This window comes from Sceloporus occidentalis, unplaced genomic scaffold, assembly GCF_023333645.1.
Source record: "Sceloporus occidentalis isolate IW3139 unplaced genomic scaffold, rSceOcc1.0.p SCAF_33, whole genome shotgun sequence".
NCBI lineage: Eukaryota > Metazoa > Chordata > Lepidosauria > Squamata > Phrynosomatidae > Sceloporus > Sceloporus occidentalis.
Genome location: NW_028317013.1, coordinates 8,199,546 through 8,226,178, shown reverse-complemented (window position 1 = coordinate 8,226,178; position 26,633 = coordinate 8,199,546). Strand labels below are relative to the sequence as shown.

General features: G+C 38.8%; 1 protein-coding gene across 5 annotated transcripts in view; it reads right to left on the bottom strand.

The window, feature by feature from the left end:
• LOC149298396 (acetyl-CoA carboxylase-like) overlaps positions 1-26,633 on the bottom strand; it is a 151,730-nt gene that overhangs the window by 122,172 nt on the left and 2,925 nt on the right. For all 5 annotated transcript variants that reach the window (XM_089487464.1, XM_089487465.1, XM_089487466.1 and 2 more), the window contains exons 2-12: positions 14,350-14,482; positions 11,727-11,865; positions 10,197-10,306; positions 9,597-9,678; positions 8,385-8,483; positions 6,902-7,008; positions 5,757-5,867; positions 2,680-2,889; positions 2,116-2,286; positions 582-743; positions 55-218 (exon numbers count right to left, since the gene is read on the bottom strand). In XM_089487464.1, the coding sequence (XP_089343590.1) occupies positions 55-218; positions 582-743; positions 2,116-2,286; positions 2,680-2,889; positions 5,757-5,867; positions 6,902-7,008; positions 8,385-8,483; positions 9,597-9,678; positions 10,197-10,306; positions 11,727-11,865; positions 14,350-14,482 (1,488 nt within the window). The remainder of the gene's footprint in view (positions 1-54; positions 219-581; positions 744-2,115; positions 2,287-2,679; positions 2,890-5,756; positions 5,868-6,901; positions 7,009-8,384; positions 8,484-9,596; positions 9,679-10,196; positions 10,307-11,726; positions 11,866-14,349; positions 14,483-26,633) is intronic.

The window sequence follows — 26,633 nt, the reverse complement described above, 5'->3', positions numbered from 1 at the left end:
ATGCAAGTGGAACAATATATAGGACAACCCTTAAAGTGTTAAACTTTAACTCACGAGATGGCTTCTTCTCTGTTTTCTCCCCAAGAAAAGCAGTGTCCAAACTGAGAGTCAGCAAATTCATGGAGTCCTCCTGCTGCAGCAACACTGAAGTAACCCCACACATTCTTGTTGCTGCGGAAATTAAGTTCTTGCACGGTTCCTGAGCTAGGTTTGAATCCCTAAAACACATAATATAAAATAATTACTTTGTGTGCACTATGCAAACTGACTATCAGCATTCTGCCTACTCTAGGCAATACAGCAATAAAGTTTCACATTAAATGGCAAATCTCACTGTACATAAGATACTTTTCTCTTTCAGACTATAAGAACAAATATGATTACATGTTGAAAACAAAAACAGTCTATAAGAAATGTAAACTTTTTACAGTATTTGATGGGTTAAAAACCCACAAAATTAAGTAGGAATTTATTTAACCTTTAAATCCTAAATATACACCCATAACTATGCATAAATCTAGAGGTATGTGGCCATTCGCTAGATATGTTAGAAACTTATTTATATTGATCAACAACATTACCTCATCGGGATTTTCACTGGTGATACGAGCAGCAATAACATGTCCTCTGGGACTGGGAGCATTAAGAGGGTTGTCAAAGTCAATTGGTGTATCTCCCCAAGCAGGGACTCCATAAAGCATACGAATATCCTTGATTCTGTGAAGTGGAATTCCCATTGCAATCTATGAGAGAAGCACAAGACACCTTAAAATACATATTCCATTATTTTTAGAACTGTCTACTATCACTGCTAAATCCAAGGGACACTACTCTATGCTAATTCTACTGGAACTTTCTCCTGCTTTTGACACTGTGGACCACCCTCTTCTTCTTCTTCAAACTCTTCATGAACCTGGTTTCTGCTCTCTCCTGGTTCACATCCTACCTTTCTAATTGTAACTTCAGTGTCTCCCTCTCCAGCAACACTTCCCCTCCCTAAAATTCTCTGTCGGGGAAAGGCTCCAGGACCCCTTCTGTTCTCCATTTACACTACCTCACTTTGCAAAATTTTTTCATGTTGCATATGGCGCCTGAGCCCAAGGCAGTAACTGACTCTGTTTTATGATTAACCGATGATATATGATGTGGATAAAGAATAAGATGTATGGAATATCACGTATGCTAATATTTCAATCAATAAAACAGAATCATACCATAAAAATAAAGTCATGTGATTTGGCTTTATTGATCTGCTCCCAACCATTGTTAGACCTTTCTAAATAAAAAGATGGGTATAAAGGTCTAATTGAAATGGCAGTGATAAACTCTGGATCTCAGTCTGGGCCTTCAGAGCGATATGAAATAACACTTACAACCTGTGAACTAGGGCTGCATATTGACCTTGTTTTCATTTGAAGCTACCACCATTAAGGAGACCTTATTCATTTTCCACTTCCTTTACAGTGAGAGGCACATTGCTAAAAATATATTTTTTTTTATGAAAATTAGTACTATAACCTATATTCACAAGGCACAAGAATGAAAAACAATGAGATTGAGAGTCTCCATTACAAGTGATACAGACAGAATCATGCGACATATTCGGAGCCCAAGCATCACTTGAAAAAAACTTAAAAAAATATAAATGTGTAATATTCTGAAAATAAGACAGAGTGGTAGAAGCATGGAATAGATTTCCAGCATATATGTCAAGTTAAACAAATGATTAAGGAGAAACATAAACTGGTAGTTTGATAATTCAGAAGCGACTTTGATCTTCCTGAAAAAGGGACTCCTGACTGAGTATTTTTGAAACCGCGTGCTTATGGATTTATAAAAGTAGCAATATTTGTAACAAGGTACGGCAATATTTCTCCCAGTCCATCAGAAATCTTTTTGTACCAACTCTCAAAGAAAATCATACACATGGATGACTCAAATCAATAGGTATGTGTAGTACATTACACAAATATAATATTATTCTGCATGTGTGAAAAAGAGGATTTCCTGGAATATGTAGGGTAAGCCTAGAACTCTTACTATCAAGAAATTAAATATGTGAACTAATTGTTCAACATTGATGAATTTGATGTAAATCAGAATGTTGGGGTTTACCTGGAGCTGTGCAGCGGGAAGGTTTACATCAGCCACCATCTCAGTGCAGGGATGTTCAACTTGTAGACGGGGGTTTAATTCCAGGAAGTAAAAACTACCATCTTGGCTGTACAGGTACTCCACCGTCCCGGCACTTACATAACCAACCATTTTGGCCAGTTTCACTGCACACTGTAAGAAGAAACTATTTTCAGTTAGGAATTCTGTATAATACAGGGTACAGTATAATTAGGAGACTACAAATACTAGCCTACCCTAAATATTGACATCTAAAAGACATATTACAAATTTGTACCTTCTCAGTTTTACACCCCCCCTATCCAATTTTCCTACCACAATGTAATAAATAATAAACATATTTGAATTATCTGATCTCATTTTCTAATAATAAGAATCAACCAATTCCAGCCTTTAATATGCTGTATTATTACTAATTGAATAGACATTTACCATTCACAACACAGTGTAACCAATTTGGATTGGTAATAGAATAGAACTGCAAGCTCTTTGGTCTAGGAAACGTTGCCAGTTCTGTGGGCCTTACATTTTGTGATTTCCACTCACCTGCTCCATCTTTTCAAACACGGTAGTGGTAGCAATAGACGCAGGTGCCTCTTCAATAATCTTCTGGTGACGTCGTTGGACGGAGCAGTCACGACCAAAAAGCGAGATGGCATTGCCATACTGATCAGAAAGTATTTGAACTTCCAGGTGACGGGATTGCTTTGCCAGTCTCATTACAAAAATGGGAGACCCAGGAACTTCAGTTTGCACCTGTAAAGGAAACACAGCATTATATTGTATTAACCGTTGTTGTAATTTTTAAATTTTGGGGACCCATTTTACAATTATAAGCATTTTGCCATGCCTTTATGCCACTTTAAGTCATTGTATAGACTGTAAAACCTAAAAGAGGAGGGCTTCATGCCAAGTCCTGGTTTTCATGAGGACCAACTCCAGTAAGACGGAGCATCATATAACAAGGCTTTAACTTCTATAAAGCAAGAGAGACAGTTGCCCAAGGCGCCACAAGGGAATAGGGAATAGGGAATGCTTGAGCTGCCTGGCATCAATGCCCTTGTTGCCTCCCTGTTCTCCCCTCCGCTTCTAGGAGAGGATGAGACATCAGCGTAGCTCATGACCTCGCTCCAAGTACCAAGTTACGGCACTAACATATCGGGTGGTATAGCATCAAAAGCATAACAACCTTACTATATTAGACTAACAAAGTAAATTCATGAGGTATTGCTTTTTTAAACACCCTGACAACTATAAAGAGAATGTTTTCATGCGGGATGCTGGTGGGGAATATTTTTGTCAATGTATTTCATCCGTACTTCCAAATGTGGTTTATGAACTGTGGCCACCACACTTAGCAGTGGAACATCGATAAAGTATACATACAAAAGTGCAGTTTTCTATTAGAAATTACAATAAATAATTGTCTGAAATGTCCTTAAGCTCACATTTTTGGCACAAAACAAAGGCAAACAAAAAATATATAGTGGACATTATGGCTCCCTATACCACTCTACCCATAACCAAATTCAGTTTTCCTTTTTCTGGTTGTAGTCTACATAAGCTGGTGTGGTAATAATGGGGTAAACTACCGGTAGTTCCTCACACAAGCAGAATGTAATGGGAGTTTTGGGTTCTGGTCCATCATACCAACCGATTTGAATTATGCCCATCAAGCCTACCTAACATTAGTTTGATGATCATTTGACAATAGCAATTCTTACACTAACTAATTTAGCACTATGCAAGTTTTTTTTTGCTTTTTTTTTTAAAGTTCCATTGTGATGATTTCTCCTCCCAATTTGGGGAACCCATTTTTTTTGGGTACCACTGAAATCTAAACTCCTCATCAGTATAGTACAACACATCGATACCCCAAATGCACTGGTCACATAAACCTACGAGTACTGTTTTATTAAGTGTTATTAACTATGACCTAGGTGACTGGGCTGTTTCTGTAAAAGTTTAAACTACAAACAGATTGCGACTGGACAGTAACATCAAATTAATAAATGTTCAGTTAAAGGCTGACTGTGCTTTTTTCAATCATAGCATTTAATATAATTATGTTTAGAAAATGTGTAATTGTTTTGAAGCTATTAAATCTAAAATTAACAGATGCTAAAAATCAGTGGCAAATGTGGCAAACATGCATATCTTTTCAATTTCCCCATCCTAAAATGTTTTCCCTGTTTCCCTCACCGTTACATAGGCAACTAGAAACAATCAACGTCAAAACAAATCAACAAAAAGGAAAAAGGAATCATTTAACATGGAAAAATAATAAAGAAGATGAAATGGTTGAATTGAAATGGTTGTTCCCACTGGTTTAAACAAAAAGTAGGTACAAAAAATAATTATATATCTTATTTTAATCTGCAACCACAACCATATGTTTCAAAAACATTTCAAATAATAACAACATTATTATTAATTTGGGGGAAGGTGACTTATCTGCTTTAGTAACAAAAAATGACAGGGAAAGGTGCTTACAAACAAAATAACAGAATTACAAACTATATATAGTTGAACATAATGCACTAAATTGCTAAATTATTGAGCTAGTAACAGAAAAAAGAGGGTGTGTTAATGCCTTTAGGTAATCTGAAGAAATACAAACATTTCTCTTACAGTCATTTTGTTACCAGCAAAACTGATAAAAGGGATAATTGGAAACAATTGAAAAAGGAGCATTCACTTATTTAGATGTGAACTAGCAGGTTAGGCAAGATTAAGTCGCTAGCGGTTTCCTTAACACTTACGTCATGCCTTAAACAATAAAGCAAAATATCAGTACTCAACCAGCAAACACTATTTTACATACAGTACACATTGGCCCAATTTTGGTGACCCCTATCTAATTTTACACGGCTCCATTGCTTACCAAGGAGCTGAATCACTGGGAAAGCCCTGCTTTTTAACCCACTGAGACTATCGTGTAATACAAAGCTCTCTCTGGACATCAGTGAGACAATGGAAGCAATGTGAACGCACAGAAAAGCCTTTCGACCAATAAAGTTGCTTGACTTCTGACATTAAAGGGACACTTTAATGCATATGATAGCTGGGTGGTTCCTTTAAAATTGTATGCAGTCCTTATTTCAAATGTACGGAGGCATTCTGAAGAATCTCATGCCATGTCTCTTGCAATGTGATATACTTACCACCAGTCAGCTCTAGTGCTGGCTCAACGGGCATCTAGGGGAGTTTAAAGAGACCTCCTGTGGACAGGAGTGGATAACGTTCTCATCGATTTCAGAGGGAAGACTGTCATTTATTGCTGCTTCCACCTTCGAGAGTTGCTTACTTAAAGTATTAAATGCTTAAAGTATTTTGGCCGGTTTAAAAAAAAAAGCATAAAGTGCTTAAAAGTACAATAAAATGTCCTTAAATGTGTAGCTTTAGATTGTCCTTGCAATACTGTTTTGCATATAGACTGATTATCCTTCCAATACTGCACTGATGGCACTTGGATTTTTCACAACATTTGGCCAGATGACTTCTTGAAACACACAGCAAAAGACACACAAAAGAATACCTTTTAGATGTAGATGGCAAACCTTTATAAATTTAGCTTGTAAAATTAATACAACCAATAATATACATCTACACTAAAAAGTTACCTGGCGGAATAAATTAGGAAAATCTTCGGCGTTATTGACTTTCCGAATTCCTTTCCCTCCGCCCCCCTCAGATGCTTTAATCATTACTGGGTACCCAACAACTTCTGCTGCCTATAAGAAAAAAAAAAAAAAAGTGAGATGAGGCAAATTCCATTCCTTCACAAAGTTCTGTAACATCTCACAAATCAGATCTGTGTCCTTAACCGAGGGATATTCTCATTATTAATGAGCTATGAGTTAAAGCATAAGAAAAGACAAAATATAGTTATTCATTCTCTAAATATTACACTCACACTGGATGTCCTCTAAACATAGATGTCTTATCATACACAATTTTCCAATGCGGTATAAAAAAAATAAAAAAAAGCCATATTAGGAATGCACAAGCCCTATTTCTATGACAAATTTAAATTGGATCCCATTTTGGAGGTTAATGTGAGAGTTCTTTAGTTACTGGAATTAAGAAAAAGATAGTAGTTTCAGTTTCTAACTCCCTGGCTGTCTCTACTGAAAGCAGTACACATTCTTATATACAGATTCCTGCACATGGCCTTTAGCATTCCTATTAAAGTCAATGGGAGCTAAGATACAGGTGATTTACTGCCGCCATTTTTTTAGCGTTCAGTAGGAGCTCAGAGCACGTGCAGGAAGTGGTCTTCCTCTTATACTTCCTGGTTTCAGTACCAGCAGTTGACCAAGGAGGCAATTAGGCCTCGGTCTCCTTTTCTAACTCAAAGAACTAAACAATGGATGCATTGATAGGCAATAAAGTGTGAAATAAAAAAAACGACTCTAGTATGCATTCAAAATAGAACATTTTGGACTGGGCCTTTTTATTCATATAAGGACACCTGTGTGGAAATTTTCACCACAGGACAACAGATACCAATAAAGCCATCTACTTCGATTAGAGGACCCTTATCTCCAGTTCAAAGATAAAAAAATATTTACATTAAAATGGAAAGCTTTAAGAAAGCATTAATATTTCATAGCAAACAAAGACTTTCATTTAAATACTGGATAGCCCAAGGCGTAACTTCCATGTCAAAGGGGGCAGCTGCCCCAGGTAGTGCATGATTGAGCCCTACGATACTGATTGAGCCCTACGATAACGTGACACACACATTCCTTAGCCGTTTCCTTACCTTCAGACCATCATCAACATCTTTCACATACCCCTTCTTATAAAGTTCCTGAGGCACGTTTAGAATGCCTTTCTTTATTTCATTTTCATGCCATTCCACTTTGAGTCCTAATTCAAAGAAAAGGTATATGTATTTAGCATTCAAAAGGTATTTTGTATCACACTCATGGTCATGTAATGGAGGGGCAGTCTGTCATTTTATTCCAATTCATTTATTTCAATTGTTATAGTCCAACATATGGAAGAGTGTGACTGAAAATATAACCACAATTGAATAATGCATTAAAGGTGTGGTTGTTTAACTAAGACCAGACATGATTTGACCTACTATAGCATGCTAAACAAATACACCTTACCTGCCATTTCATTGTTTCCCTACATAAGTAATCACATGAAAAGAGTACATTTAATAATATTAATACATTTAAACCATAACAACCAAAAGCTGTTTTTGTGCCGTAGTGTAATATGATATTCTCTGACAAATTAATGGGGCAAAATGTCACAAAATTAAATAATTACTTCTGTGAAGGGATTGCGCAATAGACAGTAAAAGAAACGTTCCTAATGCTGCATTTCTTCATACAATTCCTAAATTCAGCAAGGCAGGGTAAACAAATTATGATGTCTATTCAGTCCTGATTGGTGCATAATTTAATAACCTACTCAAAAATAAAAGTAAAAAAGAAAAATATAGAGGAAAATATACTGCATATGCAGAAGCTCTAATGAACTGATTACTTTTTGCTTTCCAGTGCTCAATGACTAATCGGTGCTTCAATTAGCAGAACAGCTTTACCACCTGTGCTTTATTTAAGGGGAAAAAAATAATGAAATTTATCCACACAGATCATTTTATTTAAATATAGTAACAGACAATGTGCCGTGTTAGCTTCAATATCCATGTAGAATAAGAGCGTAAAACAGAAATAAAATTAATAGTTCAGATGCAGATTCCACATGCCAGTTAAAAAAATAATAATTCATAAATATTTGCACACAGCCTACTACGGCGATCCCAGAAATCCAAATTTGGATTGGTCCCTTTTTCTCCACCACAATGTTTTGTGGATAATCAGTATTGCTGTACTATAGTATTCTACAACCCTAAAAGTAAAAAGTGTGTATGTGTATTTTTATAAAATTGTATGAATATTTTATTCTTCTCTTATTTGGACTTAATCTCTTCCGTTCACGTATCTGAAGGTATTCATCGTGTCTCATTTCCACTGGCATTTTCTTTTAATAAGACCGTGTACCAGTTTAATGGGCCCTTCTTAAATTCTCTCTAATGTACACACTAACCACCCTGTCTAAAGTTAAACTACCCTTCTTGTTTGGGGGGATGAGCAGCTTGGGGTAGAAAATGCAAGCCTTCATCATCTAGCATTGAACATTAAAATTGACTATCGCTCTAATGTTACAGTGGGTAAAAGGGAGTGCAGATTGAACATGCACTGGAAAATGAAGTCATATTTTCTTACCACTGCCACTCCATGGAAGGGTTGGAATCCCAGCTGTCTGGGCTACAATGGATGATGCAATTTTATCACCTAAGGCCCACATTGCTTGACTGGGTGGCCCTGCAAAAGTTGAAAGAAAAGAAGAAAAAAATTGTTTCTGATACATAATTCTAATTTTTAATTTCTCATACCTTTTATACATTATGGACCATAGCTGATTTGTAAAATAGCACGATAGCAAAACAAGATCAAAAATCCGAATCCTTGCTTTACAGGAAGTGTCACAACCAGACTGTTGATGCTATAGCACATCTTAGAACATCCTAACAAAACCAAAACAGTTTGTTCACAAATAGTGTATGAATTATTAATGCTATATCCTATACATGGTTTCTCCTTAGGCCTAGCAACCTATTCCAACTTCAGTTTGGGTTAAGATTCATTTCTGAAAATTTTAATACAGACATATCCTTTCAGATTTGTCTTGCTGACTTTGGGACTTTTGTTTCAATGGCCAACCAGCTAGTATACCTGGGAAGTGGGAACCCTCAGGGTTCGACCCGGAGTCTCAGGGTTCTTCCCAATCTCAGGGTCTTAGGGTGGAGACATGACTACCATGCCACATATATGACTGCCAGTTGGTTCTTTTGCTACCAGGATGTTATGGGTGATATCCCTGTTGAATGCAGGTGACTAAATTAAGTGTGTATTTAAACAATGACAAGAAAAGGTTTCCATGAGGGCCAATATTTCAGCCATTTGGTCCACACATTTAGCGAGTCACTACAATAGAATTTTCAAAATGGGCTATAAAGGACATCAAGAGTTTCAGAGACAGCTCATTTAGAAAGGTCCCTTTTGCTAAAGCTGCCAACAGATCCTCCACAATGTATAGCTAGACTAGACACGGTGTACAAAAGAGATCCGTCAGCTTTAGAAGTAAATTAAAATTCTTACAAATCATAGGAGTATGTGCTAGGCTTTTTGATGTGAGCCGTAATGTTATTAGTTATGGATAATTATCTTGTTACCCATTACCCTTGATCTAATATAACAAATGACTTTTTTATTGTTCCCTTACTGCATGCGTTTAGAAAACTTACACACATCATTTCACCTAAATAAAATGGCATTAAAGTAAGTGTTACAATATTTGTCATTGAAATCTCCTCAGAGGAAAATATTACATGAGTATTTTAGCTTATAGTTATTACAGAAACTCTAAATTCTTACCCATGAACGCAATGCCGTTTTTGTGGAGAAGTTCGGGGAGTTTAGGGTTCTCCGATGCATGTCCCCAACCGGCCCATACAGCCTAAAATAAACAAAAACTATTGAAGGGAACACATTATGGGAAAAATAATCTCTTTCTTTATCTGCAGAAGTGGAGGCTGCAATCATTGTCAGTTCCGTAATATTTCGGATGGCTTTTCCTGCTCAAGCAACATACTTTGCTCATACTTTATGGCAATAATAATAATGAAGTCTGTTTGTTTCATGGACTTTCATTGGTGAGAGTGTTTGGCTGGGTAATTAAGACTCAGCCATTCTATTGGTCACCACAGGCAGTATGATTAGGTGTTTGTCTAGTGGATTGGGCTAGGACAACAGAGCTAGATGCCTGCCCAATTTGTTGATCCCCTTACCATGTATTAATCAAAGAACACAAAATATTAGTCCACATAGATCAAGGGAGAAATAGACAGAACTCTAGGTCATTAATTTATTTTTTTTTAAAAGTAACTTCAAATCATTTTAAATTCTGACAAAGGAAAAGCCAGAGGATATTTCAGATCACATAAAGGACAACAAAAAGTGAGTAGTAAGCAATACCTGTACTGGGATTCTTTTTGCAATGTCAAGGATGAGTTCCACATTGGCGTAATTGTTATTGTTGGTCCCTCCAGGTACGGGTACATAATGATCTGCCATCTTGATGTACTCTATGTAGGTAAGATCACAGTAAGAGATTCAGGCAAAAGAACAGAAGGACTGATTTTACGGAAGGGTGATTTGGTATTGTCTACCAACACCTACTGTACATCAAAATTAAAGGTTAAAGGTCAGTGGGGGGGGATAAAATGCACATTTAAGCGTTAAAATATTTTTACAAAGTAAGGCATTTGTTTTTACCGTTACATATTTTCGCTAGCAACGCAAAAACAAATGACAACTGCACTTATAATTAAACCTTCTTAATATGATCTATAGTGCAGTGCTTGGGTTTAGCCCATTTAAAGTGACGGCTCTATAAAGGATCAGTACGCAGCGTACCTAGTTTTTATTAATACAGGTTAGAGAAATGTCACAAATATCAAAAAATGTAATAGCCCAAAGGACTACTGAAACAATATCTGATGTGTGTGTAGCAGCTTAACATGTCTATTAATTCCTAAATGAGATCACACATCACAAAAAGCCTCATCTCCCTTGCAGAAGTGAAATGCATGTTGGCTTAACATCCTTGCCGTTTTGGTTCTACTCATTTTGTTTTGTTTCTACTTACGCTGGCGCCACTTTTCTGAGCAGGAGATATGTTGATTTGGATGAAATGCAGTGCTTTCCTGCCACTGATTGGCTGCTTCAAGCATTGAGGAGGGCAGCTGCAGCTTCTACGTCAAGCAATTTCTTTCTTTTTTTTTTTAATCTGGTGCTCATTTGTTTTTTAAATCTAAAGTCATGTATCCTTTACATTAAAATCACGAGAACAACTCTGATATATCTTGGGAGGGGGCACAGACAATTTATGGGGTTTATTTTTTTAAAGGAAAAGTAAGCAGGTGCTTTGTGGTTTTAACTCCTACAATTCATTATTGATTGAAGGGTTAACACTGGCAAGTTTCGGTAGCAAAAAAAAGGCTGAGTTGGGAGTAGAGACTAAAAAATGTCACTAATTTAGCTATGTATTATGCATGTCACAGGTGTTGGACCTTCATAATGTACATTGGAGTCGAGGAGTTGAAGCCACAACTTCACCTTTAGTGAATATACCCCTATGAATCACGTTTTGAGGACTAGTTTTAAGTTGGTCACTAAATGTGACACTTTAAGGATTATCTTACTTGAGCACAGATTGTTAATGTATGTATCCAGACAAATTAACCTGTGTTTTACACAGTTATTAATAAAACTAGTTAATGAAAAGGAGTTGCCAAGTACAAGAGATAATAGATGATTCTTAATGTGTTAATGTATATAGTTTAGATAGCTGGGTCACTTCAAGTCCACTTCAGTGAGAAGAGCTATGAGCTATGGGATCTGCTGGGTCATGTCAACTGTTGACATTCTGACATTGCCCCACCGATGATAACCAAGCATACAGCAAAAACCAGCCCAGTTAGCAGCGCCGAATACGAAACGAACCTGCGTTGGCTTTCAAGTCCTCAGGCGTTACCATAACGACAAAACGGATCGCTCTCTCATTCCTGAACATTTCGTACGACCACCGTCTGATTGACCGCATACACTTAACTGCTGCAATGCCGTTATTAGCAATGAGTACCTGGTAAAAGGAAAAGCAAACAATCTAAACACACTTGTGCAGTTATAGACGCAAAATCTTACTTTGAAGTACACAGAACTGAATTTAAGAATGCGTATGAATTTTACATCCATGCAGGTAACATTTGTTACTGGTATGAGCCATATAGAATAGTCCAGATGTATTTGCCCAGTTTGACCTACACAAGCATCTAATCAATAAACTTTTCTAGTCTCCATATGGTAGTCTCCATCGTCAATATAATGTCCCGTGGAAACAAGTTCAAACGCCTTGATAATATTTAAAGAAACCTGAAAATGATATAGGAGACGTGCAGTCAAAGTTTTTCACTCTATTTTTCTTTTAACCCCTTAACGACCTTTGCCGGTTCAGGACCGTCATGGAAAAACGGTCGCTTAACGACCTTTGACGGTCCTGAACCGTCAAAAAATTAAATAAGCGTAGAAAGTGATCAACGCCTCCTAAACTTAAATGGTGTCGCTGGAATGCCTCGACTTACCTCTGGATGGGCTGTGACCGCTCCGGAGAGCGGTCACAGCCGCAGCTGCCGGTGATCTTCGCCATCAGCAAGATGGCGGCGGCCCGGGAAAAAAAACAATAAAGATGAAAGAGTTCGCTAGATGGTCTCCTGACCCTCTAGAGAACTCTGGCTCCACTTGCAGGTTGAATACAGGTACTGCACTCAACCATGCAAGTCAATGGAGCCCAGCTTTCTAATCACAATGTGATTAGTAAAATATTAAAAAAATAATAAAAAAATTAAAAAAAAAATGGGAAAAAAAAAAATGTGCTAACATTTAAAAATAATTATGCAGTGATGTCACTAGATGAACCATCCAGTACCAGCAAAATGTGTAAAAAAATATAAAAAAAAGTATTAAAAAAATAAAATAAAATAAAAAAATAAAGTTTATTATTTTGAGCAAGTGCTAAGATTTCTCAAAAATATCAACAAAGAGTTAAAATAAAAGCACTTCAAATACCCAAGGGGTGTCTAATATAAAAAAAAATGGCTGATGGGGTAAATTGGAGTGGCCGAGCTCAAAGATAGGGCATAGGTACAGACTGACCAAAATGGAGAAAAAAAGCGCACTTCCCAAATGTGGCATTTTAAATCTCAAACAACACGACAAACCCATGCATGTCGGGTATCACTGCACTCAGGAGATGTTCCTGAACACACATTGGGGTGTTGTTTGACAGTGGCATATACCAGGACCTGTATATCTATAACTAAAGTACAATTTGTGTGAAAAAAAATAAAAAAAAAATTACTATTACAAAGTTTGACAAAGTGTAGTTGTATAATTGGTGCATGGAAAGGGTTAAAATAACAGCATTTGGAATACCCTGGGGTGTCTATTTTTCAAAAATATATGGTTTGAATGGGTTAAATTGAGTTAACGGCTTCAAAGATGTTCCAAAGAGGAGATGGAGGCAGACTGACCAGATTTGTTAAAAAAGATTTGGAAATCATAAAACGCTGCTTGTACTTATTGCCCTATAACTTACAAAAAACAGCAAAAAAACATAAAAACATTGGGTATCTCTAAACTCAGGACAAGTAGTAGAATCTATTTAGCTAGTTTTTTTACTTGCTTTTTTAGGTGAGTAAAAGATTTTTCAAATAAAAGTCATAAAATGTGGTTTTTTTTCAATTTTTCCCCATGTTTTTTTTATTTTTTTTATAGTAAATAAGACGATACGATCAAAATAATGGTATCTGAAGAAAGCCCATCTTGTCCTGAAAAAAACAATATATAACTTATGTGGGTACACTAAATGGGTGAGGAGAAAATTACAGCTGAACACAAGCACCACAAAAGTATTAAAACAGCCTCGGTCCCACAGGGTACAAAAAGAAAAAAACGAGCCCGGTCCTTAAGGGGTTAACTTTTACCTACCTAGTTACAGTCAACATAAATAAATATGAAGCGGTAGTTCACGGAAGATTTGTGGTTTTAACTTTGAATTCATGAGCAAATTTCTCTGAAATGGGGGCTGAGGTGACCTTGCATAATGCAAGGCATTAAAGAAATGAATGCTTTGCACATTTGAATTATTCTTGCAGCAGAAACTCAATGGGCTCAGTGTTTCATAATGCAACTTGAGGGAGATGAAACTGCAACTCTCCTGCAAACTCGACAGCTTTGCTTGCCTTTGCCTTCTCTCAGCAATGCTATGAACAAGTATATATGCCCTATACTGTCATGCATTGGCCCTTTATCATTGTACTAATTAAAAGTGCTTTTGTATTTCAATTGGGGAAGGGATGTGTTACATTTTTAAAACTGGCCATTATCAAAGGACTTTTTTCATTCCTCTGTTCTTGTTCATCCTTGTTTTCCTTTATCTTTTATTTTCTTTATTTTGACCTACTTCCCCCAAAACAAACCCTGGATTCATAGCTAGTATATATTCTGTTCTATGTGCCCAGGTGTCAAAAATCAGACGTTTTTACAAGCAAAATATGTGACAAACAACCTTTTCAATGACTTTATTTCCTCCAAACCGAGTGACAAATTCTGCTGGAGAAGCAACCGTGAAATCCCTCTGCAAGTCGATTTTCTTTCGATCTCGACCTTGCTTGACCAAGTGTAAACCGGACATGCTAGGCCTGTAACAAAACGAAGACGTTAGCAGTGAAAAAAAAATCCAATGGCGCGCAAGAGACTTTTGTTTAGGAAATTTTACTCCAAATTATTAACCTGTGAACACAAACTAATTGTGATTGCAAAAGTACTATACTGGTACTGTAAGTTGCAAGACACTATGTTTACCAAGAATCTTTAATAATTACTGTATTTGTCTATTTATAAAATAACCCCCATTATTCTTTCACTTTCTTAAAGAAATACAATTAAATACATACCTGCCAACAGTCCCAAGAAACACTTGTCATGACAAAGCAGACACGTATAGGTTGTTTTTTTGTAAAAAAAATTCTTTAAGTGATAAAACCATCAGAGGAAAGAATAAAACTGATCTGCTAGTGGGACAGCACCTTTAAATACTAAAACTCTAAAGCACGTGAAAGTAAAGAGCAGGCTGTGGTTTTGTCGGTATTAAAGGCCATAGCACATGACACCCATATCGGGATTAGATTTAAGCAGGTGTAAATTGTATTAAAATAATAAATCTGGTATTTCCATAATGCCGGATGTAGAATTCTGAGCAAATAACGTCATGAGGAATTCCAAGCGAGGCAGCAGACCAGAGAAATAAAATTTTTGCGCACGGCATTTTTTAAAGTTATTTATGTAGTCATTTTGGGACTACTAATCTAATTACATGAAGCCAGCATTGGGCTAGGTGCAGAATGAATTTGACAGGTTTGGTAAATGTTATGCTATACAATGTACTAATATACTAATGACCCATGCTAAAGAATACCAAATACCATATTGATAAGGAATGTTTCTGTTTACATAGATGGAAATGTTTTAATAGCAAGGTCTTAGCGCATCAATTCTTTTACAATTTAACAAACATCGTGTAAGGTGCGTGTCATATTTCATGTATTTTAAAGAAAGGCTCCAGCCATTATATGAACTTTAATGCATATGACAGCCATACCTGGGAACTCTCCGGGTTTGGCCCGGAGAACTCTGGGAGAAGCGCCGGGTCTCCAGGTCAACACCCGAGTCCTACGGGTCACAGGAGAGGGGTCTTGACACGCCCCACTCCCCAGCAATTCCCGCTTTAAATGGGAGTGTTTCCCGCAATGTGAGTGGAACTACCCACCGATGTCAGCAGGCAGTCGTCAGCTGGCCACGTCCCAGGTAGCCGGAGCCCAAAAGTTCCCAGGTACGATGACAGCTGAGTGGCCCCCCCCATGCAAATGGAAGGAAGGATTCTGCAGAGTCTCCCATATGCACTTGCCTCTTTCCCTGTCCCACAGCCACTTGACTTGGCAGGACATACTCTGGCTTGGGCCTGGTTTAACGAGCCTTGATTATGCCGTCCTGATAGTAGATTACTTGTTCATGTGGTAGACTTTTCTCATACTACAACTTCTATCCTTATTTCATGTTTAGAGTTCAGAAACTGTGCTACATATTTTGTGTAAGTGTAAAGGCCAGGGCACAGTCAGGAGCAGACGGTTCTCATGGCGCCCTCTTGGAAGCACAAAGGGACTTCTGTGTATGTAGTAACTCGGTTTAGCCCACATAGTGGCTCAAAGCACTGGACCTGACTTTTGTCGTGGCCTTAAGCTTTTCCCATGTTGTTGCAGGCTTGCACATTTGTTACATGGGACTGTCCTGCAAGAAACAGGGTGCTTGGGATGAATGCAAAAACAATATAGACAAAAAAAAAATAGCAATATCCTAATAATAATGCCATTAAATGTCTCGGACATCGTTAGTCGTAGAACATAATTAGTGGGGTGCTTGATTTTAGTGCCTACGTCACTGCCTACAACAAACATCCAGATATAATGTTTTAAGAACAACATTAAACAAAACCCATTTGCTTTCAGTGCTGGAGTATTGTACAATAAACTATTTGAAACCCAGAGAAAAATATTTTCTTCATGAAACTTCTTTAAAATAAATAAGTTTTAAATAAAAATTCCCTTTGATGGTTCTAATGGCTTAAATATGAAGCCGGTGGGTGCTATACAGCACATGACACGACTGTTCATTGTATAAAAAAGCTAAATTTGTGCTTTGATTCAATAGCCACATTATTATTATTTATTCTTTTTTATTATAGCGCCATCATATTCCCTTTTTTTATATGTCTACTAGCGAACAAGTATCACCAATGGAAACGTTTTCCGACCAAATAGATTTGACTTCTAAAGGTGAACAACTAACTGGGCTTTCTGAAGCCATTTACAAGGTACATAAGCCGAAAGAGAGAAAACACAGAAAAAAGGAAGCCCACCCCAGCCAGGCACCACTTACAATGTGCTTTAATATACATACTTTGTTGAAGAGCATGCATGGGACATTACGCTGTCCCTTTTAAGGGCAGTCCCCCAACAGCCTTATCCAACACAAATGCATATTAAAGAACTTTTATGTTTATGTATGAAATTTACATGCTGCAGGGCTACACGTCAGTAACTAGCCCACACCATTACAGTCCATTGATGAATGCAATATTTTTTTTTTCATTTAATTGCACAAATTCTGATTTTTATATATGATATACATGGGTAAAAATAATAAACCAGGTAAACATAAACACACTCCCTAACCAATTGAACTACTAAAACCAGTGACTTTTATAAAATATACATCATACACAATATATATTTTAATGCAGTAAACGGCAAAATAACTCAGGTTAAAAGCAAGCAATGCCATGTAGTAAGGCATACATATAATCATATAAAAAAACATTATTAAATCATACATAATGTGGGTTTGTATAAGACTATAGGTCTATGATCACCAATTCAAACTTCTAGCCACTTTCGTTACACTTTAGAGAGTGGAGGACTTACATTTTCAATCAACGTGATTCGGAGGTCGTTCAACTAATCCCTGGACAAAAAAAAAAACCAGGGCTGCCCAGGTAAGCTGGATAATTACACGGTTAAGATAAATTTATGGCGCGTATAGATGGATATAGAACATATGATCAGAGCACTGAGCGGCTACAGAAGTCTAATGGCAAAATATGTGCATTGTCATGTAATGGCTTAATTGCATAAAAAAAATGTTAATCTTTAAATATTGTGTTCTTCTGCAAATGCGTACTATTTGCTCCTAAAAAAGTATAGATTTTATTTGAAAAATCATGATTTATTCATGTAGACCAAATCACACCTGTAATGCACATCAAAGGAAAGGAACGAATGCCGCTCTCCAGCAAGTAGCACAATGCTTAGTATATCTATTACTTAACTCCTAACTCTTTAAATGTGCTCCTTAAAATAATTTTATTAAATTCTGTGCTAAAGTATTTTTAGTTCATGGGAAATAATTTCGAAACTTATAAGAGGTTTTTGCTACATGATGCTAAAACAAGCAGCAGCTGAATTCAACTCCAGGGCCAATGCAATGGAGTTAGCCAACTCCTTCCTAATCAGTGTACAAGCTACACATTATAGCTCTTTGCAACCCCTTAAAGAAGCAAGCAGTTTCAGCATTTTTGCTGTGTCTGTGATCACTCCTAACTTTCCTGTCTTTCTCATTTGCTATATTGGTTTTTACAACATATATATATATATATATATATATATATATATATATATATATATATAAATATATATATATATATATATATATAAAACTTGTTTATATTCCTTTGTTGTATTAACATCTACCGCTTCTGCTGGAAGGCTGTTCCAAGACCACAGTACACCTAACATATACCTCCCACCCATCCCAGTTAATGAGGAACAGTCCCGATTCTACTAAACATTCGTGCAATTAGACAATGCATACAAAAATACAATATTTTTTTCCTTCCTTTCTACAATTGACCATTAAAAACGTCCTACCTCCAAAATAAATGATATTTAATTCCAGAGGAATCATCTTTGGGATCACTCATAGTACTCTGTATAGAGAATTCTCAGTATATTTAGAGGGCTGGTTTTCTGACTCGTTAACAGTATTTCCAGCAGAAAGTGAAATAACCAGGAAGAGTAAAAAAAAAACTATATGACTGCACAAGCCTCCACTGTGTGTGATTTCGGCATGCCAGAGAATTATAACAGAATGGTTATTGCTTCAGCGTTTCACCTTTGGCATCCAGCCCCACACCCTTAAGGGAGAGGGACCATGTGGCAGCAGCTACAGCAAGGCAGATAAACATATCCCAGGGATGCGCTAATTTCTATTCACTGTATCTAGGGCATAGGGCTAAAACAAATACTAAAAAAATCAAGCAGGTTATAGTCTATAGTTAAATGATTACTATACGAGCAGTAACGCCATTAGAGACCACAAGCGATGCAAGCCACGTGTACCTTGTGACTTGTTTTCCACAGGTTGTGGGTCTCCTAATAATACAAATGCAAACAGAGATAAGCATAAATGATAAAGAACATTCAAATATTTTGTACTATAAACACACGTGTACTATATACGTGTCCCATTTATGGTAAGAACCATTCGGTCCATCTAGTCGGCCCATTTTTCGTGATGTAAAGACTCAGACCTTACTCGCTCTTTGGTCTTGTCTTAGATTAGCTTAATACCTATCCCACACGTGTACAAATTCCCTCACTGTATTAGCCTCTACCACTTCTGCTGGTAGGCTGTTCCATGTATCTACCACCTTCTCAGTAAAGTAAATGTTTTTTACATTACATCTAAACCTCTGACCTTCTTGTTTTATATGTAGCTGCCCCCCCCCCCCCCCCCCTGCAGTTATAACAGCTTCCACTCTTCTGGGAAGGCTTTCTGCAAGATTTTGGAGAGTTTCTGTGGAAATATTTGCCCATTCATCCAGTACACCATTTGTGAGGTCAGGCTCTGATGTTGGACAAGAAGGCCTCGCATCTCTGTTCCAGTTCATCCCAAGAGTTCGATGGGGTTGAGGTCAGGGCTCTGTGCGGGCCACTCAAGTTCTTCCGCACCGAACTCATCTAACCATGGGCCTTGCTTTGTGCACTGGGGCGCAGTCATGCTGAAATAGAAAAGGGGCCTTCCCCACAGCATCGGAATTGCAAAATTGGGACTGTCCCATGTAAAGCTGGACAGTTGGGAGGCACGTTGCCATGGTGATAAGACAAGTGTTCAATTATTTCCTTACATGCTAATTCTCTACATAACTCTATCTGCTAGCCTTTTGCACTGAAGATGTGGGTCTGATCATCATTTGCACTACTGTTTACCCAAGCAGTTTCACCTTTCCACTCTGCATAATGCCTGCTCATTAAAAAAATTATCTTATTCTATCTGTCAATGACCTCTGCTCCAACATTCCTATTTTATTCTAATATCCACAATCGTCTGCTCCTATGGGTTATATGTAAGCCTAGGCCTAGGCCTAGGGCAGCACTGCCACCCCAAGGGAGCAGAGAAACCTCGCCCTGCCCCACTACACTACATGGAGATTTGGGATGCAACATTAATGGAAGCAAATGATGAGAGGTCTCCAGCTTCCTCTTTGGGGGCCCAGGGGGTGCCTTCTGAACTATGTGTAGCATAACTCTGGTTCATTTACTTATCATTTCCCGTCTTGACTACTGCAACACTCTACTGGTTGGCATTCCACTGTCCCGACTCTCTCCTCTGCAGGCTGTCCTAAATGCTGCTGCTAGGCTTATCTTCCTTGCATGCCGCTCCTCTTCTGCTTCCCCCCCTCTGTGAAATCCTCCACTGGCTCCCTATTACCTTTAGAATTAAATTTAAAATCCTGGTACTAACATATAAGGTCCTCCATACACTTCTGCCCTCATAAGCAAATACTCTCCTACTCGATCCTTATGTTCTTCCCATGAGCTAAGGCTCTCCTCCTCACTTATCACCTTTTCCTTTTTCCGTCTACAAGATTTCACTCGGGCTGCCACATATCTCTGGAATCTACTTCCACCCAACCTTTAGCATTCACCCTCCCTTCCAACATTCAAGAAACATCTCAAAACTCACTTCTTCAGAGAAGAAAACCATCATAGATGCCAGAACTTCCCTGTCACTGATACAACCATCACCCTTTCTCTGTCCCTTATGTCTGTCACCCCATTCCCTCAAGATTGTAAGCTTGCGAGCAGGGCTCTCTCCACCTAATGTATTGGTTTGTCTGTCAGTTCCCGTCTTGTTGTACCCCTTGAATTTATGTATTGTATTAAGCGCTGCGGAAATTGTTGGTGTTATATAAATAAAAGATGATGATAATAATAATAATCATCCTTCCTAAATACTAACTATGTAATACTATGTCATTTAAGCAGTCTCTCTTTTTCTGTGGCTCGTATGATATTCATTGTACTCTTTTTTTTTGTTTGTTCATTTCTATTTTCTGTATAATTTTGGATATATATTTTTTCTACATCATATTTTTATATATATATAGGATCAAGCATCGGAATAAAAGAATATTTTTATATTATACGTTTTATGTGATTACTTCTGTCCTCCTGGAGTGCCGCTGTTCCTTTTTTATGATTATTCTTTTATTTGTTTTTCAAATGTTTTACATTAAAGCTAAATAAGTTTCTTTCTGGTATGTATTTAAATAAACTGCTCTTCAAATAAGTATTCCAACCAGAAAAACGGGATGTTATCCTCAGCTCCTGAAGTAATCCTTACTAGAAGCACATGAACACATGATCAGATGTGCTTCAGTCATTGAGACGTTAGGAAGGAGGCAGGAAGAGTAACAGCACGCCTTTTGTACTCTCCGCTCATGCAGAAACCAAGTCCCACCTACACAGCCAGCGTGATCAGGATAACTCCTGTGTTTGGCTAGACGACATGAGGTGACCAAACTGTGCCTCGCAGTTTAATTCAGGCAAAGCCATGGTTTTTTTTTCCCCTTTACTCTCTCTTCTTTTAATGGCTTTAAGCTCAGAAAAGGGGGGGGGGGGGGCAAACCGTGAACTTTAGTAACCTCAAGCAGCAGTAAAATGATCCCTGACAAACAATTTTGATATATTTATATATCCATGTATGACTAAATTAAGCCTTTAAAGCAAGCCCCATACATGATTTTTTTTAAATGAACCACTAGAGCAGTTCTGGGAATACTCAAGGAGCCAGGCAGTCATATATACTTTTAGTGCAGGCACCTATTTTTAGGTCTTATATTGATGTCAAAACTCTACAATTCTACATCCATCTTTCTACAGGAATATAAAATGAGCTATATGTTGTGATAAAAATATTAAAACATTGAAGTGATGTTAGCGCTGTCAAAAGATGGAGGGCTCTTTGCTTCACATGTGGTGGGAGTGTGAGCTTGTGTGGCCATTTTGGGAGGTGGTTCCCTCCACGATTGCACGGGTGGTTGATGATCCACCTGCTTTGACCCCGGGTGCGATGCTCCTCCATCATACCTCCTTGGCGTTGTCAGTCTACAGTGCTCCCTTACAATTCACCTCCTTAACATTGTAAAATGTGTGATACCTCTGTAATGGAAAACTAACAGGACGCCTTCCATTAGAGATTAGGTACGCAGAGTGGAGGATAGAGAGATAGAGGAATTAGTTAAACAAGCGGTGGACAAACACGCAGGTCATCTGACGACTTCGTTTTCATTTGACAACTTGGTTTGCCTGGACCCAGTTCACCTCTTTCAGGAGTTTCGAGTCCCTCCTGGGGTCGCCCCCCCCATACTCTCAATTTTTCTTTCCTCCCTTTCCTTCTCCTAATATATATTTTTCTTAACTAGCATGCATTGGAGGAGATTATGTCACATGGCTTGTCTATAGTTGCAATTTTGGCAATCTTCATTTGATGCCTTTTGTATGGCGGCATTATGTTAATGTATGATTCAATTTTTTGTTTTTTATTTTCCGTCCTTATTTGGTACTATTATACTCTGTGAAAAAAACCTTCACTAAACTTTAATTTATAATAAAACATTGCAGTAGGTTAGGGCTGCAACTAACGATTATTTTAATAATCGATTAGTTGGCCGATTATTTTTTCGATTAATCGATTAATCGGATAAAAAAATGCAATTTTTTTAAATGTAAAATAATGTAATAAAAAACGTACAATTTACACTTTCATCTCTTTATTGCAATGGCCTCTCGCTATTCAGCTTCTTATTTTACTGACATAATAATAAAAGCTACAAGAACCCAAACACAGTGTTTCTCAAACTAGGTTTTAATACAAAGTTATTAGTAAATATTAATTCATATGTTAACTATTTTTCATATTTAATAAAAACTATGAGGAAAAAAAGCCTTATTTAAATTTTTTTTATTTACCAAACTGCCCCCGGTTATGCACATCAGACCCCCAGCTTGCCACTCTGCCCCCATATATGCCTTATACCTCTTATATGCCAGATTCCACTGTGCCCCTGATATGCCTTATACTCCTTATATGCCAGTGATATGCAACTGAGCCCCCTGATATACCTTTTACCCCCAGATGTTTTATGACCCCCTGATATGCCTAATATCGATATGCCATATACCCCCTATATTCCCTGAAATTCATAATACCCCCCATACACCACTATAACTCACCCATACACCACTCTGGCTCATCCCCCTCCCATACACCACTCTGGCCCCTCCCCCTCCCATGCACCACTCTGGCTCCTCCCCCTCCCATGCACCACTCTGGCTCCTCCCCCCATACTCCACTCTGCCGCCTCCCCCTCCCATACACCACTCTGGCTCCTCCCCCTCCCATACACCACTCTGGCTCCTCTCCCTCCCATGCACCACTCTGGCTCCTCCCCCCCATACTCCACTCTGCCGCCTCCCCCTCCCATACACCACTCTGGCTCCTCCCCCTCCCATACTCCACTCTGGCTCCTCCCCCTCCCATACACTACTCTGCCTCCTCCCCCTCCCATACACCACTCTGGCTCCTCCCCCTCCCATACTCCACTCTGCCTCCTCCCCCTCCCATACTCCACTCTGCCTGCTCCCCCTCCCATACTCCACTCTGCCTCCTCCCCCTCCCATACATCACTTTGCCTCCTCCCCCTCCCATACATCACTTTGCCTCCTCCCCCTCCCATACACCACTTTGCCTCCTCCCCCCTCCCATACTTCACTCTGCCTCCTCCCCCCTCCCATACACCACTCTGGCTCCTCCCCTCTCCCCATACAAATCTGGCCCCTCCCCCTCCCATACTCCACTCTGGCTCCTCCCCCTCCCATACTCCACTCTGGCTCCTCCCCCTCCTATACTCCATTCCTCCCCCTCCCATACTCCACTCTGCCTCCTGTCAGCAACGGATCTTCACTAGACAAGGACTTTCACTGCAGCTTCATAGAAGCCACAGTGTAAGTGAAGTGCAGTAACGGACACTCACAGGCTGAGAGAAAATCATCCTCTCTGGGGGGGAGGAGCCACAGTGGTGTATGGGAGGGTGGCTCCCATACACCCTTCTGACTCCTCCCCCCTCCCATACACCGCTCTGCCTCTCTACCTGGCTCCGTTACTGACTAGTGATGGGAAGTTCGGATCATTAAAGTGAATCGGATCATTTCGATTCGTTCACTGAAATGATCCGATTCATGATCCGGATCTTCGGATCACTCAGTGTGTCTGCACGGAGTTACTGTTTTCCAGTAACTCCGTGCAGGCACACTAACGATTGGCCCCGCCCCTTTCATTATGAATCCTCCCCCCTGCCTCCAGTGATGTCAATGAAGGCAGAGAGTCGTTCAAAGATTCGGATCTTACAGGGATCCGAATCTTACAGTGATCCGGATCACTGTAAGATCCGGATCATTGTAAGATCCGGATCATTGTAAGATCCGGATCATTGTAAGATCCGGATCTTTGAACGACTCTCTGCCTTCATTGGCATTGTAATCATTCAGAGAATGTCACCATACTGTTATAAATAATACATTCATAATCACTGCCCCCAGGATTTACATTCCCCTTTACCTGCAACTGCACCTTAAGCTAACTTTATTAAATTAATGAAATTAACCCTCACCATTAAATTAACCCTAAACACCCCATCAACCATGACTGCCCTAAAATTAACCCTTAACACCCCATCAACCATGACTGCCCCTAAAAGTAACCCTTAACACCCCATTAAGCATAACTGCCCCCAAATTAACCCTAAACACCCCATTAAGCATAACTGCCCCCAAATAAACACTAAAGACCCCATTAAGCATAACTGCCCCCAAATTAACACTAAAGACCCCTTTAAGCATAACTGCCCCCAAATTAACACTAAAGACCCCATTAAGCATAACTGCCCCCAAATTAACCCTAAACACCCCATTAAGCATAACTGCCCCCAAATTAACCCTAAACACCTCATTAAGCATAAATGCCCCTAAATTAACACTAAAAACCCCATTAAGCATAACTGCCCCCAAATTAACCCTAAACACCTCATTAAGCATAACTGCCCCTAAATTAACACTAAAGACCCATTAAGCATAACTGCCCCCAAATTAACCCTAAACACCTCATTAAGCATAACTGCCCCTAAATTAACACTAAAGACCCCATTAAGCATAACTGCCCCTAAATTATCCTTAAACACCCCATTAAGCATAACTGCCCCTAAATTAACACTAAAGACCCCATCAACCATACCAATTTATTAGGTAATTTATCTGGAGTACATGCAATTAATTTAGGGGCAGTTATGGTTAATGGAGTATTTAGGGTTAATTTCAGGGGCCGTTGTGGTTAATGGGGTCTTTAGGGTTAATTTCAGGGGCCGTTATGGTTAATGGGATCTTTACGGTTAATTTCAGGGGCAGTTATGGTTGATGGGGTATAAGGGTTAATTTTATGCTGATGATTGAGGGTTAATTTAATTAATTTAATAAAGTTAACTGTAGGTGCAGTTATAGGTAAAGGGGGGCAAACTCAGGGGAATCTAAATCCTGGGGGCAGTGTGAACATTATTAATGTATTTATTTATAAAAGTATGGTATCAGTGATTTTCTCTGAATGATTCGAATCTCTGTAAGATTCGGATCCTTGTAAGATCCGGATCCCTGTAAGATTCGAATCATTCGACTCTTCGGTTCATTCGACTCTTCGGTTCATTCGACTCTTCGGTTCATTCGACTCTTCGGTTCATTCGACTCTTTGAACGAATCTCTGACTCTATGAGTCATCGTTCCTGTGAGAATTAATGAGCTGTAACCTGACCCCAGAGTGCTCTGCAGATGACTCACAGCTCTAGGATCAGGTTACAGCTGCATGATGATTCACAGACTGAACCGCTACAAACGAATCGTTCAGTCTAGTGAACCGACTCATCCGGATCACTAAAAAGAACCGGATCAAATGAACGATTCGTTCATGATCCGGACATCACTATTACTGACAGTAACAGAGGCTGTCTGTGCGATGCAGACCCCCACCAGCTGACACAGAGGATGATTCTCTGTCAGCCTGTGAGTGTCTGCATCGCACAGACAGCCTCCGTTACTGCCCTTCACTTACACTGTGGCTTCTATGAAGCTGCAGTGAAAGTCCTTGTCAGTAACGGAGCCGGGTAGAGAGGCAGAGTGACGTATGGGAGGGGGAGGAGTCAGAGGGGTGTATGGGAGGGGGGAGAGAGACGGAAGTGAGAGACCGGCCGACAGTGAGGGGAATCCAGGTCTCCTGCAGCGTTGCGGGGGATCTGGATTCCGGTGTTATAATCCGATCTCTGTTTGAGATCGGATTATTATAAGGAGAGGAGTTTTTCAGAGCATTTGCTCTGCAAAAAAACCCTCTTTTTATAATCGATAAAAATCGATTCGATTAATCGATGATGAAATTCGTTGCCAACGATTTTCATAATCGATTATTATCGATTTTATCGATTAGTTGTTTCAGCCCTACATATTTGCTTCAATTGTCATGCACGTAAACTGTCTCTGTCTGTGCTTAGAACATGTCACAGAGCGCATTTTGCCTAATGTATGGGACACCTGACATATATATGTATTTTTATTCTTTCACTCTTTTCCAATGCTTGCCTGTTTATCTATCCCACCCTAAAATGATCCGTTTTATCTAAGGGACAATGTCCTTTAAACTTACTAAAATGTGCTCAGGAATCTTTTTTTAGGTGTTTTGTGTTAGCACATTCATTGATAAGATAAAGGTCAGCAGACATATCTGCAAACAGTTATGCAAAGCTACTGTCTGGGGCACTACGGTAACTTTTACACTATTGCCTTGCATCATTCCCTTTCT